The sequence below is a fragment of the Microtus pennsylvanicus genome, chromosome 16 (genome assembly GCF_037038515.1).
Source record: "Microtus pennsylvanicus isolate mMicPen1 chromosome 16, mMicPen1.hap1, whole genome shotgun sequence".
In the NCBI taxonomy this organism is placed as follows: domain Eukaryota; kingdom Metazoa; phylum Chordata; class Mammalia; order Rodentia; family Cricetidae; genus Microtus; species Microtus pennsylvanicus.
Window position 1 is genome coordinate 43,864,981 of NC_134594.1, and position 16,667 is coordinate 43,881,647.

The 16,667-nt window shown below is 41.9% G+C and overlaps 1 protein-coding gene across 2 annotated transcripts in view; it reads left to right on the plus strand.

Annotated features, from left to right (window-relative positions):
* Positions 1-16,288, plus strand: part of Gask1b (golgi associated kinase 1B) — a 41,609-nt gene extending 25,321 nt beyond the window's left edge. For both annotated transcript variants that reach the window (XM_075950660.1, XM_075950659.1), the window contains exons 4-5: positions 9,105-9,331; positions 13,782-16,288. In XM_075950660.1, the coding sequence (XP_075806775.1) occupies positions 9,105-9,331; positions 13,782-13,989 (435 nt within the window). In that variant the 3' untranslated portion in view covers positions 13,990-16,288. The remainder of the gene's footprint in view (positions 1-9,104; positions 9,332-13,781) is intronic.
* Positions 16,289-16,667: the final 379 nt, after the last annotated feature.

Here is a 16,667-nt window from a genome sequence, read left to right on the forward strand (position 1 = left end):
AGAGAGGGGGAGAGGAAGAAGAGCGGTCCTTAACTACATCGACTCACACTTGGCTCAGGAGCCAACTTTCTGGAGACTAGCCAGTCCCACCCCCACTTTTTAAAAAACAGTTTTTGGACAGGGTCTCACAGGCTGGCCTCAAACTCACAATCCTTCTCCTTCATTGTTTTCCTGTATGCTAGGATTGTGTGTTGCTGCCACCACGTCTGCTTTGTTCACTTTCTGAATAATTTGTGCCTCAAAAAACCTATGCCCCTTGGGAAGGAACACATAGCTTCCCAAGATGTCTGATCCCAACATGAAATATTTAAAAATGTTAATATATTTTTCTTCTAAATATTGAAAATAATTCATTGTCCATATTTGCCTGAGAGTGCAGTCTTCTACTATGTATATGCGATTTGTGCTGGCAGAAGGATGCATCTCCATCATCTCTCATTTTTGGGTGTCCAAAATCATCTCTAATAGTTCGTTTGAAAGAGGCAGTTAATAGTTGTTAGCCGCAGTTGCGTTACTGCACTGCAGAATAGCTCACTCTTCCTTCTACCCCGCTGTAACCCTGTGCCCTTTAGTCATCTTCTCTTACCATCCCTTCCCAACCCTTCCAGTGTCTGGTGAACATGAGTCTGCACACAGTTTCCACAGCATCAATGCTTCAAGCTCTCACAGATCAGTGGGGCACATGTGAGTTCTCTTTCTGTGCTTGACTAGTTTCATGTAATAGAATGTTCTTCAGTTTTGTCCATGTTGTCCAGAATAGCAGGATTTTATTCTCTTCTATAAATAATGCTCCATGTGTGACTCATGGTTTCCTTTTCCATTCATCCGCGTAGACACCTGATATAACTCCATGGTTTGACTGTCATACACAGAGTATGGCAGTGAACGTGGGATGTAGATGCCCAGTAGACACACTGATTTCATCTTCTCTGGGTACGTACATAGGACTCGGATTTCTGGGTCATACAGTAGCAGAACTTTGTACATGCTTTTGCACATATCCCAGAAACCCCTGTCTTTTATTTCTCTAAACTAAGAGATCAATTGACCCAAGTGATTGCTTTTATATTGAGTCAAAGAGAGAAATGTTTGATTAAAACTATGCTATACATAATCCTATATTTCTTTGTGATAACCAACCAGATATTTATTGTTCAATTCTAATTTTATTGTTAGTCAGAAGTAAAGAACATATTGATTAGCTATGGGCCAACTTTAAAATCTATTTTCACAGTTGCTGTGAACTTTCCAGACAGTACTGATATGAATAATGCACAGTTAGAATCTTTCAGTCATGTGTCTGGTCATACATGGGGTGATGGGAAGATGGTGAGTGTGAGACAGCCTGCTATGTCTGAGACTCAAAGCCTCTTTAACACGTTCTGTGAGCTAGAGTTCACCTTCTTCCCGGTATCACTGCTCCTTTGCGAGACCCACTTACTAATGTTAATGTTTCGGGGAGACAGGAGTTTTGTGAGTTGGACTTCTGGGTTGATCTGTTTTTGTTTTTGTTTTTTTGTTTTTTCGAGACAGGGTTTCTCTGTGGTTTTGGAGCCTGTCCTGGAACTAGCTCTTGTAGACCAGGCTGGTCTCGATTCTGGGTTGATCTGTTGTGAAGTAAATTAAAAACTCTGAACTTGTCATTGAATCTGATGGATATTGATATGCCCTGCCCATTCTCCCAGACATTCCTAAAGAACCACTATAATGCATAGAGTGTCATCATCTACTCACACATTTGCTAGTCAATATACTAGTGTATGGCTATTTAAAAACCTTCACTGTTTGGTATTAGTTACTGAGGATATAGACTCAGAGACAGTGTTAAGGGTGAACCAGGAGCTGCTTGGTCCATTATGTACTCCCCAGTCATGTTAATGTTGTTGTTTATAGACATCGTTCTCTAAGAGATGGATGGAGCTTCCAAAAAACCATTACTGTGATGGGATCAGATCAAGTGAGATTTGGTCTGGGGCAATGGCTTTTACAGGCTTTCCAAGGAACTACAAGGTCAAAATATTTTCATAATACCGAGACTTGTTTGCTTTCTCCCTTTGCCGTTTTCTCTGTTAGTGTTCACGCTCTTAAGTGAATTTGTCGGAAAATATTGCTGGCTGGTCAGAGGCTGCGGCAGCCTCCACACTGTCTAGCAGCTTATCTCAAAGTTAGACAGCTGGGGACTCCCTCCCTGCAGCAGAACTTTCTGCCTCGACTTGTCCTTATCTGGAGAATGTCCCTGGGCCTGGAGGACTGACCTTATTTGAAAGCTGTCTCTAAACTAGATGCCTGATTCATCTCGAGCTTGACCTATGGCACAGATTCTGGCTAGGAGATTTGTGCTGGGAGTTCTGCTATAGGACCCTACTGCCACACTTGTTTGTCCGCAGGCTCCCCAATCCCATGTATTCCTTATACTCTGGAGTAAAGTTGAGCTGATTTGCTAAAATCTGTCTCCGGAAGACTGTCTCTGTTCCTGTTCTCGGCTGCATGCAAAGCTTTCTGTCACCCTTTCTGCCTCTTTCCTGTCTTGAACTGATGACTGACAGAGCGAGAAGGAAAGAAGATCCCCCACATGGATTTGTTGACGTCTTAGCATGAATCAGGGTAGGCAGTAATCCACCAGTAATAGTCCGAGTCTGTGTCTATCTGCATGTCTCAGGAAAATACACATAAACACCAGATTTTCTCAAGAATGGCCATGGTGAATGAAATGATGCTTTATTAAATGTCTGCCTATAAGCTCATACTTTTTAAATACCATGAGTGAAATCGCATGTATTGCATCTCAAAACTCAATTGTTATATTGAGATGGTTAATAGGACAATAGATGGAGGAACATGGATGTCTGGCTTCATCGCCAGTCGGAGGGGTTTTGTATTGTTCATGTCAGGTAGGTGAGTGGACCCTTGGGGAGACAGTTTTCATGGTTTTTTTTTGAGTATTTTTTTATGTTTTTATTTTAACCTCCTCCCTCATCAGCCCGAAGAGCAATCAGGGTTCCCTGACCTGTGGGAAGTCCAAGGACCACCCACCTCCATCCAGGTCTAGTAAGGTGAGCATCCTAACTTCCTAGGCTCCCACAAAGCCAGTACGTGCAGTAGGATCAAAAACCCATTGGAACTCAGAACTGCGAGGGGTGCACCCACACACTGAGACAATGGGGATGTTCTATTGGGAACTCACCAAGGCCAGCTGGGATAAAACTGGACTTGCTGAACATAGTGGACAATGAGGACTACTGAGAATTCGTGTTTTTCATTAACAAACAGTTATCAAGTACACATTCTTTCTAAGATAGGAAGTGCACTGGTAAAGACATACAAAACCAACCATGCCTAGCACAAGAGGCTGTAACATCACGGCAGTAAGCACACTGGTCTGTAAGCATGAGACGCCAAGGCAAGCTGCTGAGAAAACCGGCTCTTGCTTCTCCTCCTAGGCAGCTGAGTTACCCTCTTGGAGTGGTTCTCTTCATTTGTATGTAACATTGGTATGTATCCACATACCAGTTTGGATTGTCTTAATGATTAAAACATCTATAATGTAATAAGCCTTAATGTTTTGAAAGACTTTTAGTCAGTTATGTATAAAGCCTTGATTTATAAGAAGCACAGAAATGAATCCATGTTAGACTGGGAGATTCCACATATAGTGGATGTAAAAATAATTTTGAAAGCAAGGTCAATGTAGAAGGCAAAAACAAAATATTTTGAAAGACTAGAGAACAACAGTCCATTTGTCAGAATTGGTTAGTGTTCTGAGTTCCATTAAGAATATGGGTCTACGCGAGGGGTGCACCCACACACTGAGACAATGGGGATGGTCTATCGGGAACTCACCAAGGCCAGCTGGCCTGGGTCTGAAAAAGCATGGGATAAATCCGGACTAGCTGAACATAGAGGACAATGAGGAATACTGAGAACTCAAGAACAATCGCAGTGGGTTTTTGATCCTACTGCACGTACTGGCTTTGAGGGAGCCTAGGCAGTTTGGATGCTCACCTTTGGAGACCTGGATAGAGGTGGGCGGTCCTTGGGCTTCCCACAGGTCAGGGAACCCTGATTGCTCTTCGAGCAGATGAGGGAGGGTGACTTGATCGGGGGAGGGGGAGGGAAATGGGAGGCGGATGAGGGGAGGAGGCAGAAATCCTTAATAAATAAATAAATAAATTAATTAAAAAAAAAAGAATATGGGTCTAGCCAGCTGTTGGGTTCGTCACGCCAATTCCAGCTGTGATCAGAATGGCATCTGAGCATTGTCACATAGTTGGTCTTTATTCTTGTTAATTTTCTTTTAATAAATTCCTATTATTGAAAAAAATAAAATCGACAGGAATTCTATGCAAATGCTAACTATGGACAAGGTCACTGTACAAGAGACCATTTTCCAGTGATGTTATCCCTTCATACCTGAACAGGTGGAAGTTTTAGCTCCTTGATTATCCTAGCTCATGTAAGCTAAAGTGCTGTCTCATTTCTCATTAGAGGAAGGCATTTTAAGAGGATTTTCTTAGATTAGGTATACTTCATTTCTAATTTAAAATTTTTTTGCTCAGTATAAATTCCTAAGGAAAAAATTTAGGTTGTTTCATTCTCAATTTGTTTATTTTTTAATGTTAAACATGTGATTTAAGTGTATGAACATCTTGTTTACATGTATGTGTATCACCTATGTGCCTGGTACCCCGGGAGGAGAGAAGAGGGTATCGGATCCCCCGAGACTGGAGTTGCCACTGTGTGGGTGCTGGGAATTGAATCTGAGTCCTGTAGAACAGCAATACTTTTTTAATCCCGGAGCCATCTCTCCAGTCCCCTCCTTTCTGTGTTAGATTTCCCTGCTTAATATAAATTCAGGCTACAAACCAAGAGTTTACAAGATACAAAAATACTTGTCTTCTTCTGTTAGTTGGCATGCCTTTTAAAAGTCATTGCAGGGAGGTGGGTGTGTCTCTGGCAGGGGTTATTTTTACTCAGCTCTGCCTATTCAAATTATAGGAAGTGAATTTCTTTCCCTAAAATAGGCTGTTAGTTGCCTGGTGCCTCTCTCCAGAGCCTTTCTGTGGTGCAGTAAAACTTACAACATTACATCTGATGATCTCAATACATCCCCGCACTGCACTTGGAACAGAGATGAGCTACTATGCCTTTCGTTGTGATCTGTGATAAACTAGAGTTTCGTTTGTGAATGGGCACACACGGATAGTAATTTATTTTTATTTATTTATTAAAGATTTCTGCCTCCTCCCTGCCACCGCCTCCCATTTCCCTTCCCCTCCCCCAATTAACTTTCCCTCTCTCATCAGCCCGAAGAGCAGAGCAGTCTGGATTCCCTGCCCTGTGGGAAGTCCAAGGACCTCCCACCTCCTTCCAGGTCTAGTAAGGTGAGCATCCAAACTGCCTAGGCTCCCACAAAGCCAGTACATGCAGTAGGATCAAAACCCAGAGCCATTGTTCTTGACTTCTCAGTAGTCCTCATTGTCCGCTATGTTCAGAGAGTCCGGTTTTATCCCATGCTTTTTCAGACCCAGGCCAGCTGGCCTTGGTGAGTTCCCGATAGAACATCCCCATTGTCTCAGTGTGTGGGTGCACCCCTCGCGGTCCTGAGTTCCTTGCTCGTGCTCTCTCTCCTTGTGCTCCTGATTTGGACCTTGGGATTTCAGTCCAGTGCTCCAATGTGGGACTCTGTCTCTGTCTGCTTTCATCGCCTGATAAAGGTTAATATCCAGGAGGATGACTATATGTTTTTCTTTGGGTTCACCTTCTTATTTAGTTTCTCTAGGATCACGAATTATAGGCTCAATGTCCCCATCCTTCCCAACAGGGCACTGTAACTGTGCTGTGCAATGTGTCTCAAGGACCAGGCTGTGACAGCCATGCAAACAGTGCGTGCGAGCTCTTTAGAGATCTCCATAGCATTTCAGGAGAGCACTTTGTCCACCAAGTGTAATGAAATATTTCTTCTCCAGCTAATGCTGCCTGATTCTTTAAACTCAAGTTTTAGGAGCACTCCTTCATGCGTTTTCCTTTGCAGTTCTGGGCTGAGGTTCTTGGGCTTCTTCTGAACTTCTTATAGTAATCAGTATTTACTGAATACTGAATTATTTAACATTTTATGCAAATGTAAACAAATGCTTTTTTTTTGTCCCCACTGGGAGACAGTACCGGAATGATACGATCAGTGTGGATAAGAGCGTGGGTGAGAGCAGCTTAGACTTCTGAGCTGAGATACTGAGTTCTGTCCTGTGTGAGAAGAGGGACCCCGAGATGTTAGCTAGCTCTGCTTCCTAGCTCAGTCTCCTCATTTAGCGTCTCTTGCTTTGTTGAGACATTGTCTGCAAGACTTGGTTAATCATCTTACTCTGAAGACAATGGAGAGATGAATAAGCTAACCTGAGTCCTTGGGGGACTTGAACACCTAGCTGGGTGGGGTTCGTCCCTTTGTGTAGAAGGAGTCGGTTTTCTGCAGCTGTCTAGTGGCTCTTGAGGAGCCATGCAGCTAGGCAGAGGTTCCCTTGGTTCCGTGCTATAGCAGGCATTTTAAGTCACTTGGATGATGTATTTTTTTTTCCTACAGACAAAACTATTGCTACCAAACGAAAATGGAACTAAGGGTGGACTGTTTTGAAGGAAATATACCTAAAAATATCCATCCCCATCTCTTTAAAAAATTGGGTGGAATACCTGGATTTTTCTGAGTGTAATTTTAGTTAGGTAAACACTAAAAAGATATTATTTTTCTAAAGAAGGAAAGAGCACTTTTACGAAAAATGACAGTTGGCAGTCCTCTTCAGCGGTAGATCAGTTTTGCAAAAATGATTTTTCCTTGTCTTACAGTTGAAGAAAGTGTGAATTCAGTCAGGGCCAGTGACATGGCTAAGTTGGTAAAGGTGCCTTCTGTCAAACTTGATGACCTGAATTCTGTCTCTGGTACCCACGTGGTGCAAGGATAGGGCCCATATCCAAAGATTGTCCTCTGACCTCCACATGTGGAGGTTGTCATGGAAACACACCCGCACCACCGCAAACACACAGAATAAGTAAATTAATAAAGTAATACGAACTCAAACACCAATGTGATTAGCATCATTATTGCTTACCTGAAAATATTTACCCTCCGATAGGCTTCTTTGCAGGATACCCGCTTAAGAACAGAGAGACACAGATGGGCATTGCGGGTGCTTTTCTTCACAATCCTTCAGTGTTTGTTTTAATGTGTGCACTAAACAAGCTCATTAAAAAGACATCTGGGCTTCATAGCTGTGTGGGATGTGCTTCATTAGGCTTTAAAAATTGGTGAGCTGTCTTAAAAGCATGCAGAATTATATTTGGTCTATACCTAAATCAGCTGCCAGGCAAATGGTGCTGACCTTAAGGGTCTGGGTTACGGCGGTCAAATGGTCCTTGGTATATTGAATGGGGGACTAAGAAGGAAAATTATGACAAACTTCTGAAGAGTTAGACGGCATGATTTAATAGCTACATAAACCATTGCTAAACAAGTACAAAAATAGAAGGGCATACTTTACTCTAGTCAGAAAGCAAGGAAAACAGAGAAAAAGAAATCATTTGGGGCCTGAAGTCTGACTGATATATGTTATATATTATACCCCTAGGTATACATTCGCATACACTCAGCACATGGTAATGTATTCACCAAGCACATGTTTGAATCTGAAGAGCATCTGTGGCAACATTCCTAGAAGATGCTGGTCACCGTCTGTGATGTTGGTCAGAGTTGCCTGGCACAGTAGGCTGTCGGAGAATTGGTGAAATCATCAGAATGTGTCATGACTCTAAATTAGATTATATAGGACGCTTTAAAACACACTGCAGGGAACAGCTGAACTTGGGGAAAGCAATAAAAAGTTGTTCTATGTCATTCCTTTCCACCTCTAATTGCCCATGCTTTCATGGGGTTTAAAAATAAAAAACCATAAAATATATTTTCAGAAATGTCGACAAGGCCTAAATTTACGAGAGCTTATGATCAAACATGAATACACTGAATATTCATGGTTTTTGTTATAGTTTGGATCATAATTCTCTCCCACATTCCCATGTATTGAAGGCTTGGTCCCCAGTTGAAGGCACTGCTGGGAGGTAATAGAACCTTTAAGAGGATGTGTTCAGTAGGAGTTTTAAAGTAATCAGGTTAGATCATAGGAAGGGATTTGAACCCTCATCACTCCTCTTCCTCTCCTTGGTTCTCAGCTTCCTCTGCCTTCCCACAAGTCCGAAAGCAAGGAGGACAGCCAACTAGGGACCAAATTCTGCAAAACTGTTAGTTAGGGTTAAACTGCCTGGAGCCTGTTTTTCATTATTACCATCATACATTCATGCTCAATTATATTAATATTTGTAGGGGAAATGAATTGTTTTATAGTTTTGATTATACTAGACTATATAATTGGAATTTTAGTTGGAGTTTAACTCTTTAGAAGAAATTTATTGATCATTTCATTTTGTTTTTGTTTGAGACAGGGCTGCTCTATGTAATAGCCCTGTCCTGATCAAAAGAAGTGACATTGGACAGTATTGGAACCAATCTTTCTACCTCTGCATTAAAACTGAAATCTCAGTAGCTTTGGCACGTATTCAGGATCTAGCTGATGCTTCATTATTGGGTCATATACCTCCTAGAGATTTCCTCTGTCTTATTTCTGGTTAGCTACTACAATACTGAAGTCTGTACAGTAGACTTTACAGTCAACAAAATCATCAGAATCTACAGAACCCAGCCTAGGGAGAAAACAAGAGCTAGACCCCTGGGTATGTACAAGTATGGCGCTGCGTCTCGAGTCAGAGATTGTGCTGGCCACATGCTCGAATGTGATTCCGTGGGAACTGCGGATACCAAGGGTGGAGGCGCTTGAGTTGGACGACCTGACGTTGGAGCTGTTAGCAGAAGCTGGAAGTGCTTAGGACTCTGAGTCAGAGGACTTTGAACTGTGGACTTTTCTAACAGTTGCTTTCAATTAAGCCAGCCTGGCCTGCTGGGATTCTGGCAAGTCAGCTGTTCAGAAAACTCCCATTCTTTGGAAATGTTCTGACTTTCCCAAGCTTTTACTCAGCATCTTGGATTTTGTTTTCATTTCCATTTTCAGATTTATAATCGCTTAGATACAAATTGCTGTGGATTCAGACCTCGCAAGGAGGATGCCTGTATGCAGAATGGACTGAGGCCAAACTGTGACGACCAGAATTCTGTGACTTTAGCACACATTGTCCAGCGAAAGAATGACCCAAGGCATTTGGTCTTCATAAACAATAAGGGCTTCTTTGACAGAAGCGAAGACAACTTAAACTTCAAACTGCTAGAAGGCATCCGAGAGTAAGTTTTTGGTCTGTTGTGCAAGTCCCATCTTTCTTTAGCCTGGTCTGTTCTGGAACTCTCTGTGTAGCTCAGGCTTTCCTGGAACTCACTGACTTCTAAGCTGACTGTAACCTTGCAGTCAGCCCCCTGCTTCAGATTTCAGAGGGCTAGGATTACAGGAAGAAGCTGTCACACCCAGAACAAAGAGTGCACTTTCTAAGGACCTGACATCTTGGATGATCACATGTGTGGTAAACGACTAGACACGTTCCGTGAAAACTCAGGCCTGATGTTGGATAGATTTCCAAAGAAGTTGTGAGTGTGGGAAGAGAGACCTAAGGGAGTAAAATAACCTTCCCAAAGCAGCCAGTGCACCTATCAACAGTCCACAATGCCTACATAGCTCCTACCACATTCTACCTTCACCGCCTTGCTAAGCCTTCGTTGTGAGAACCTGTGTGGGTGAGGTTGGACAGATTCGGTTCTGTCAGGAATAGGGAGAATCAGGTGGCAGAAACTCTGTGATTAGGGCATGGGAGAAACAACAGAGATGTCCAGATCAATAATAAATGATTTGGCATGTCAATAGAACTGATAAGTGTGGAAGGATGTCAGATTCATGATAAATCCACACGACTGCTATTAATACAGGGGAAGAAAGACTCTCTGAAGAACAGGGCACAACAGGACAGCAGACCCTCCAAGTTGGGTAGGAGGACTTTGGAGGACTCAGAAATCTTTACAGTAGACAGACTATGGGGTTGGATCTTGAGCAAAGGAAGACCTGTAGAAGGCTAGACCATGAAGTACTGTTATACACACTACTGACCAAAAACTCAGAGGTGATCTAAACAATTTGGGAGACATTTGGTGAAACTTAGGAAGGATACAGAGTAAAGAGAGGCAGCAGCGTGAAGCTAAAGAAGATAGTTGTGCCCAGTGGAAGTAAGAACACAGCCGATCTCATGCATTTGTGGATAGAGGAGGTTCAGATTCCTGAGTCGCAGGAACTGGCCACAGAGTCTGATCAGTCCCATCCCAGTTATATAAGTCGTGACTAAATTTCATAGCTTGTGGAGCCACCCACGATCATTACCCATTTTAGTCAGAAATAAGATTCCATAATTAGATTGGAAGCTTAAGAGTCCATAAGATAGCAACAGCTCCCCAAGAGCAGAGCAATGTCAGGAAAACACCCCAGTAAGTCTGAAGTTAGTGATAGATCTCGGCTTTTCCAAGCCTGCACCCCCTGTTTTTTTCTTGCGGATACTTGTCCTTGTGTTCTGATGTGACTACTCAATGTGTTCCATGCCCAGAGCTTGAAGGCAAACCCAGAAGAACACAAAAAGGGTAGGACTCCCCCATGAACCTTTGTCTGCAGCCCATTGCAGTTGCTTCTCCTTGACTTTGCGCTTAGACAATGTGGATTTTATAGACTCTCAATACTGAAAAAGCATACTCTTCCTGTTAGTTTTGAGAGTCCCATGAGGCTATTTTTCCCCACGTCTTTCCCTGTTGATGCTCTTCACAGCTCTGTGAATTGAAGGCAGAACACGTGACAGAGTCTCCCTTTTAAATGTCTAAGGCAAGGAGAATTTATTGCATAGGAAAATTGACATTCTCAAGACATCACTTAGTAAATTGATACTACAGGAGCTTAAATTTCTTAGGAGAATTGAGAGTGCCAAGGGCATACATCTATCTATCTTAAACATTCACATAAATGTGAATACTTTTTATAAAATATATAGTTAATTAAGTATAATTAATTAATTATTGATTAATTATGAATATTAATACTTTATACAACAAAATGCTGCTTGGTTAATTCATATCCCACAAGACTGTATGGTCCATGTCTTTACAGAACCCAGAACACACAATAAACCTTATTTAACTTCACACTTGTGAGATTTACTAAGCATACTCGGCTCTGTGACCTTTGGTCTTCTAGCATCCTCAGAATTCTTTATTTATTTATTTATTTATTTATTTATTTATTTATTTATTTATTTATTTATTTATTTATTTATTTATTAAGGATTTCTGCCTCCTCCCCGCAACCGCCTCCCATTTCCCTCCCCCTCCCCCAATCAAGTCACCCTCCCTCATCTGCTCTAAGAGCAATAAGGGTTCCCTGACCTGTGGGAAGCCAAGGACCGCCCACCTCTATCCAGGTCTCCTAAGGTGAGCATCCAAACTGCCTAGGCTCCCCCAAAGCCAGTACGTGCAGTAGGATCAAAAACCCACTGCGATTGTTCTTGAGTTCTCAGTATTCCTCATTGTCCTCTATGTTCAGCTAGTCCGGATTTATCCCATGCTTTTTCAGACCCAGGCCAGCTGGCCTGGGTCCCTAGTGCCAATGCATCCCAGATCTTGTCTCCAGGTTTGTCTTTAAATAAGTGCACATTCTTGCCATGTAGTTTTTGAGGTACAGCTGAATAGATTTGAAAGTTACTCTTGAACTCCAGTGATTATATGGTGATTTTAGCAGCATTTTAACAAGAGCTGGAGGAGGCCAAGTTGACATGTGGCAGAATATAATCTATGATTTAAATGAGAAATTTTTTAAGATTTCTGTATCTACTGCTAGATCCTATATATGCTAGACACTGACTCTACTCTTTCTACACGAGAAAAAGCAAGTCCAGCGAACTCTCTCAAGGTGATTCACCCAGATCCTTCTTAAGTGACCTCAGGAGTGTCTAGTGAGATGTCATTAAATGCCATTGCTCTGAAAGTTTACAGTTGCCACCCTTTTGTTACTGCAACTAATGTCTGAGGCTACCGCCTTACAAAATGGGAAGACTTATCTCAGTTCACAGCCTCAGAGGTTTCCGTCCACAGCCACCCGGACTCTGTTTCTTTGATCTTTTAGTGGTGCTAAATGTCACCACACTTTCATAAACCAATGCGATATAAAAAACAATAGTAGAGTAATGGTTTTGTTTTCTTCTATGAACAGCATGTTTGCAATCAAGGATGAGAGGTTCCTTTTCAGTGAATGGCCAGGAATTAAAAGAGGGAAAAGGAGAGGGTGGAGTCCCAGTATTCCTTTCAAGGCATGCTCCAATGACCACACCCTCCATTATACCTCACATCTTGAAATGAGCACCATCTCCAGTCATAGTACTCTATGACTAAGGACTAAGTCTTTAATACTTGGACATTTGGGGGGACCTTCAAGATATAAATTAGAGCATCATTTAAGAAAAACACTGGCCTTTCTCCCTTCCGTTCTGTCATGTCTACTGTTGTTGTCCTTAGTCAGATCATGTCATGCTGGTGAGACTTTTTGTCTACAAACTCCCTGATCTTTTTTTAATATTTATTTATTTATTTATTATGTATACAATATTCTGTCTGTGTGTATGCCTAAAGGCCAGAAGAAGGCACCAGACCCCATTACAGATGGTTGTGAGCCACCATGTGGTTGCTGGGAATTGAACTCAGGACCTTTGGAAGAGCAGACAATGCTCTTAACCTCTGAGCCATCTCTCCAGCCCCCAAACTCCCTGATCTTCTGGGCCTTTTAATCTTTCCAGTCTCTCCTCTGCAATGTTTTCTGAGCCTTAGGTGTGGGAGTTGTTTTTAATAGATAATCCATTAGAACTTGGCTATATGAGTCCTCACCCCTACTCAAAGAGTTCCAGGAAACAAAGGAATGCTGAGAGCCAGAGAAACAGTCTTATCCAGGGAAGAGTACACCAATTGGTTGTCCACTACCAAATGGTCAATCTTGAAAACACACACAAGTAATAGTATGTAGACTGGGCAGATCTTATTTAAGAATAGATATGAATTCAATACACATATGTTTATGTAATAACAATGCAAAAGAAGCTATGAATTTGAAAGAAGAAAGGGAAAGGGGAAATGATTATATTATAATCTCAAAAATAAAAGAAATGACTTAAAAAAGAAGAGAAAAAGATAAGTACTGGCAAACACTGAAGTTCCAAAAGTGTAATCTGAACCAGAGGGAATTCTTCTTGAGCTTTCGTAAAAAAATAATAATTTCCCTTTTGTTCTCTTACAAGTTTGAGCTAATTGAACTCTAAACTCTAGGTTTTGCTCAGGGAGAATACCCACACTTTGCTTCTCACCTTTTCTTTTATTGGATCCACCTTACTACTGAGAAAGCAGATAAAAGACTTTCTGTGGGACGTATGGAGCTTGAGATGAAGTGATCTCGCTTCTGTTCCTTCTCTTTGCTAGTCTATAACAACCTTTAAGTAAGAAATTAGGATGTCAAGTTCTAGTTTAGATAATTTGGTTCAATTGAAACAGAATTTTCTTGTATTTTATTTTTAAGAGAAGTGTCTGCTTGACGGTGACAAAGCCTTCTGGTTCTCAAGGTCCCATTTGGTAGTGTGATGTGTGCCAGATCAATGAAGGCAGAGCAGCTGGGGGAAAAATAATGATTCTGAGCAATCGCGAAGAGCGAAACACTGTGTTATCGTTTCAGGTTTCCAGACTCTGCCGTTTCTGTGTTGAAGAGCCAGCACTTGCGCCAGAAGCTCCTTCAGTCTCTCTTCCTCGATAAGGTTTACTGGGAGAGTCAAGGAGGCAGGCCAGGCATCGAGAAGCTCATTGACGTGGTGGAGCAGAGAGCCAGAATCCTTGTCACCTACATCAATGCGCATGGCGTCAAAGTACTGCCTATGAACGAGTGACGAAGGGCCTTCTGCCTCGAGGGCTGCACGTGTGTGACTTTTGGGTTTTCTTAAATACAGCACATCCACCATAAGTGTTTCTAGGAGGGAGGCCGCGTAGCTGAATATACAAAACTGACCCAGTATATATCATAAACCCAGTTTAAAAAAAAGTTTGCAGAGTTGAAAGATATGCATATTCAAGGAGTATGGGAATAGCATATTGCTTGCAAAATGCCTGATGGTATTTTTTTTTGCCTAACACTCTGGCATGTGTGTCTCAGCCTTGTTATTACACAACAGCCCCAATTATTACTCCCACTAATATTTAAACCATTGTCATTGCCATTTGATGGAGCAATATCAACCAGAGGCACTGACTCTTCTCATAAACCATTCTCATGCCGTTTGACCAATCTGACCAGCTCCCAGCAGAGAGTTTATTGATGTTATCCTGATGATGATATTACAACCATTTCCCTAACCCTCTCCAGAAGCAATTCTACATCGGGAAACTGGAACACGTGGGCTGTGAAAGCAGCAGAGTCTTAAAACACCTTATAAGCAGACATGGTAGTAGATTCATTTGCAAACCAGCAGTGTATTTTCCTAGAGTCCATAAATAATCAGGTCTCTCTGATCAACCAAAATCTCATACCTATTCCTTTTAAGAAATCAACCATCACCATAGAAATATCTGTATGTAACAATGGCTATATTAGTTCACTTTACTCTCTTAATTTTGATTCAATTTATGTCTGGAGTTTAGAAAACTAAACCGCTATAAGGCATGATGTTACCTACTTGAAAACTTATTTTGTGGCATCTCTTAATGTTCTTATACGTTGGTTGGTTGGTTTTTTGCAAAAATGATTATAATGTCTCATGTAGTCCAGGCAGACTTTGAACTCCTTATACATCTGAGGATGCCCTTGATCTTCTGGTGCTCCATCCCCCAAGTGTTAGGATTACAGATGTGCGCCACCATGCCCAGCAGTGCCTGCTCTCAGACTCAGAGCTTCGTTCATGCTAGATAGGTGCTGTGTGATTAAGCCCATGACCCCAGCCCTCTCTTGTTGGTTTGATTTTAGTTTTGCAAGACAAAGTTTCTCTGTGTGTAGCCCTGGCTGTCCTGGAACTCCCTCTGTAGACTGATGGAGGAAGGTCATTGGCTAATAAAGGAACTGCCTTGGCCCATTTTATTGGTTAGAACATAGGTAGGTTGAGTAAACAGAACAGAACGCTGGGAGGAAGAGGAAGTGAGCTCAGACTCCACAGCTCTCCTCTCTGGAGCAGACGCCTCAGAGAGACGCCATGCCCCAGCTCTGACCCAGGATGGACTTAGGCTAGAATCTTCCCGGTAAGACCATGCTCACAGTTTAGAAATGGGTTGATCGGAATATCAGAATTAGCCAGTAAGGGCTAGAGCTAATGGGCCAAGCAGTGATTAAATGAATACAGTTTGTGTGTTGTTATTTCGGGCATAAGCTAGCCAGGCAGCCGGGGTGCTGCGGACGTAGCCCCGCCGCCCTTATTACTACAGTAGACCAGGCTGGCCTTGAACTCACAGAGATCTGCCTGCCTCTGCCTCCTGAGTGCTGGGATTAATGGCGTGTGCCACCACCGCCTGGCTCCCAGCCCTCTTTTAATGACTGTTTGTTTAGTAAATTGCCATTTTATAAAGGATATGCTGTAATTTCTGTAGTTTTTTTTAATCATAGAAGACTTCTTTTGTATAATTAGGTTTCATCTGATTTAATTGTTGTTATCTAGGAATTGATGATAAGTTCACATATTAAATATATTATGTCAATCAATTCAATATGAGAAGTCTCAATGAAACCCAACCTGCGTGACTGGATCTTTTTAAGACGAGCACACGACTTGAGAACATGGGGCAACAAATTGGCAAAATTAACCTCAAACAATTCTCCTCTGAATCCCTCTACCAGCTTTTTTAGTTTGTTTGGGGTGACTGAGGGATATGGTGTTTATGCTCTGAATTGTTCTGTCCTTGGGGAATGTGCAACGATGTTACATTTTCTACTTATAGGGAAGCTCTGAACCCAGAACCAATTATTTCTCTCTCACATTTAGCTCTCCTACCCCTTATTTAAAAGCTGGTTGATTAACCTGAGATGGTGATGCATACCTGAATTCCTAGAACCCAGGTAGCTGAGGCAGGAGGATTGCAACTCCAAGGCCAGTCTGGTCTGCATAGTGACATCCTGTCTGAAATGTATCCCTCCCTTCACAAACCTGACTTACTGATTTTTTTCTTTCTTTTGGAAATTTAAAAATAAAACGTTACAATTTTTTTTTCATATTTGTCTTCTCTTTTGTTTTCAGTTGTTGTTCCTAACCTGCACAACATTTTCTGTATTCCAATGAAGAGTAATTTAATACAACATGAACTTAAAAAAAAAACAACAGTATAGGCTACATCATAGAAGGAAAACATTTGTGTAGGTGCTAATTGATACAAACATCCCAAACTATGCTAACAGAATCTTAACTTTAACCAAAGACAGACCAAGGGGAGAGGCAGCCTCTGACTCTCTTATTCCAAACCCGCATTTAATGTCATGTGTGTTTCCTTTCCCTTGGAGTGTTGACCTTTGTCACATCTCTTCAATCCCCCAGACTGTGACCTGAGTCTGACTGTGGCCCTGGTCAGTCCTTATGTTGGCCTCTGTCTA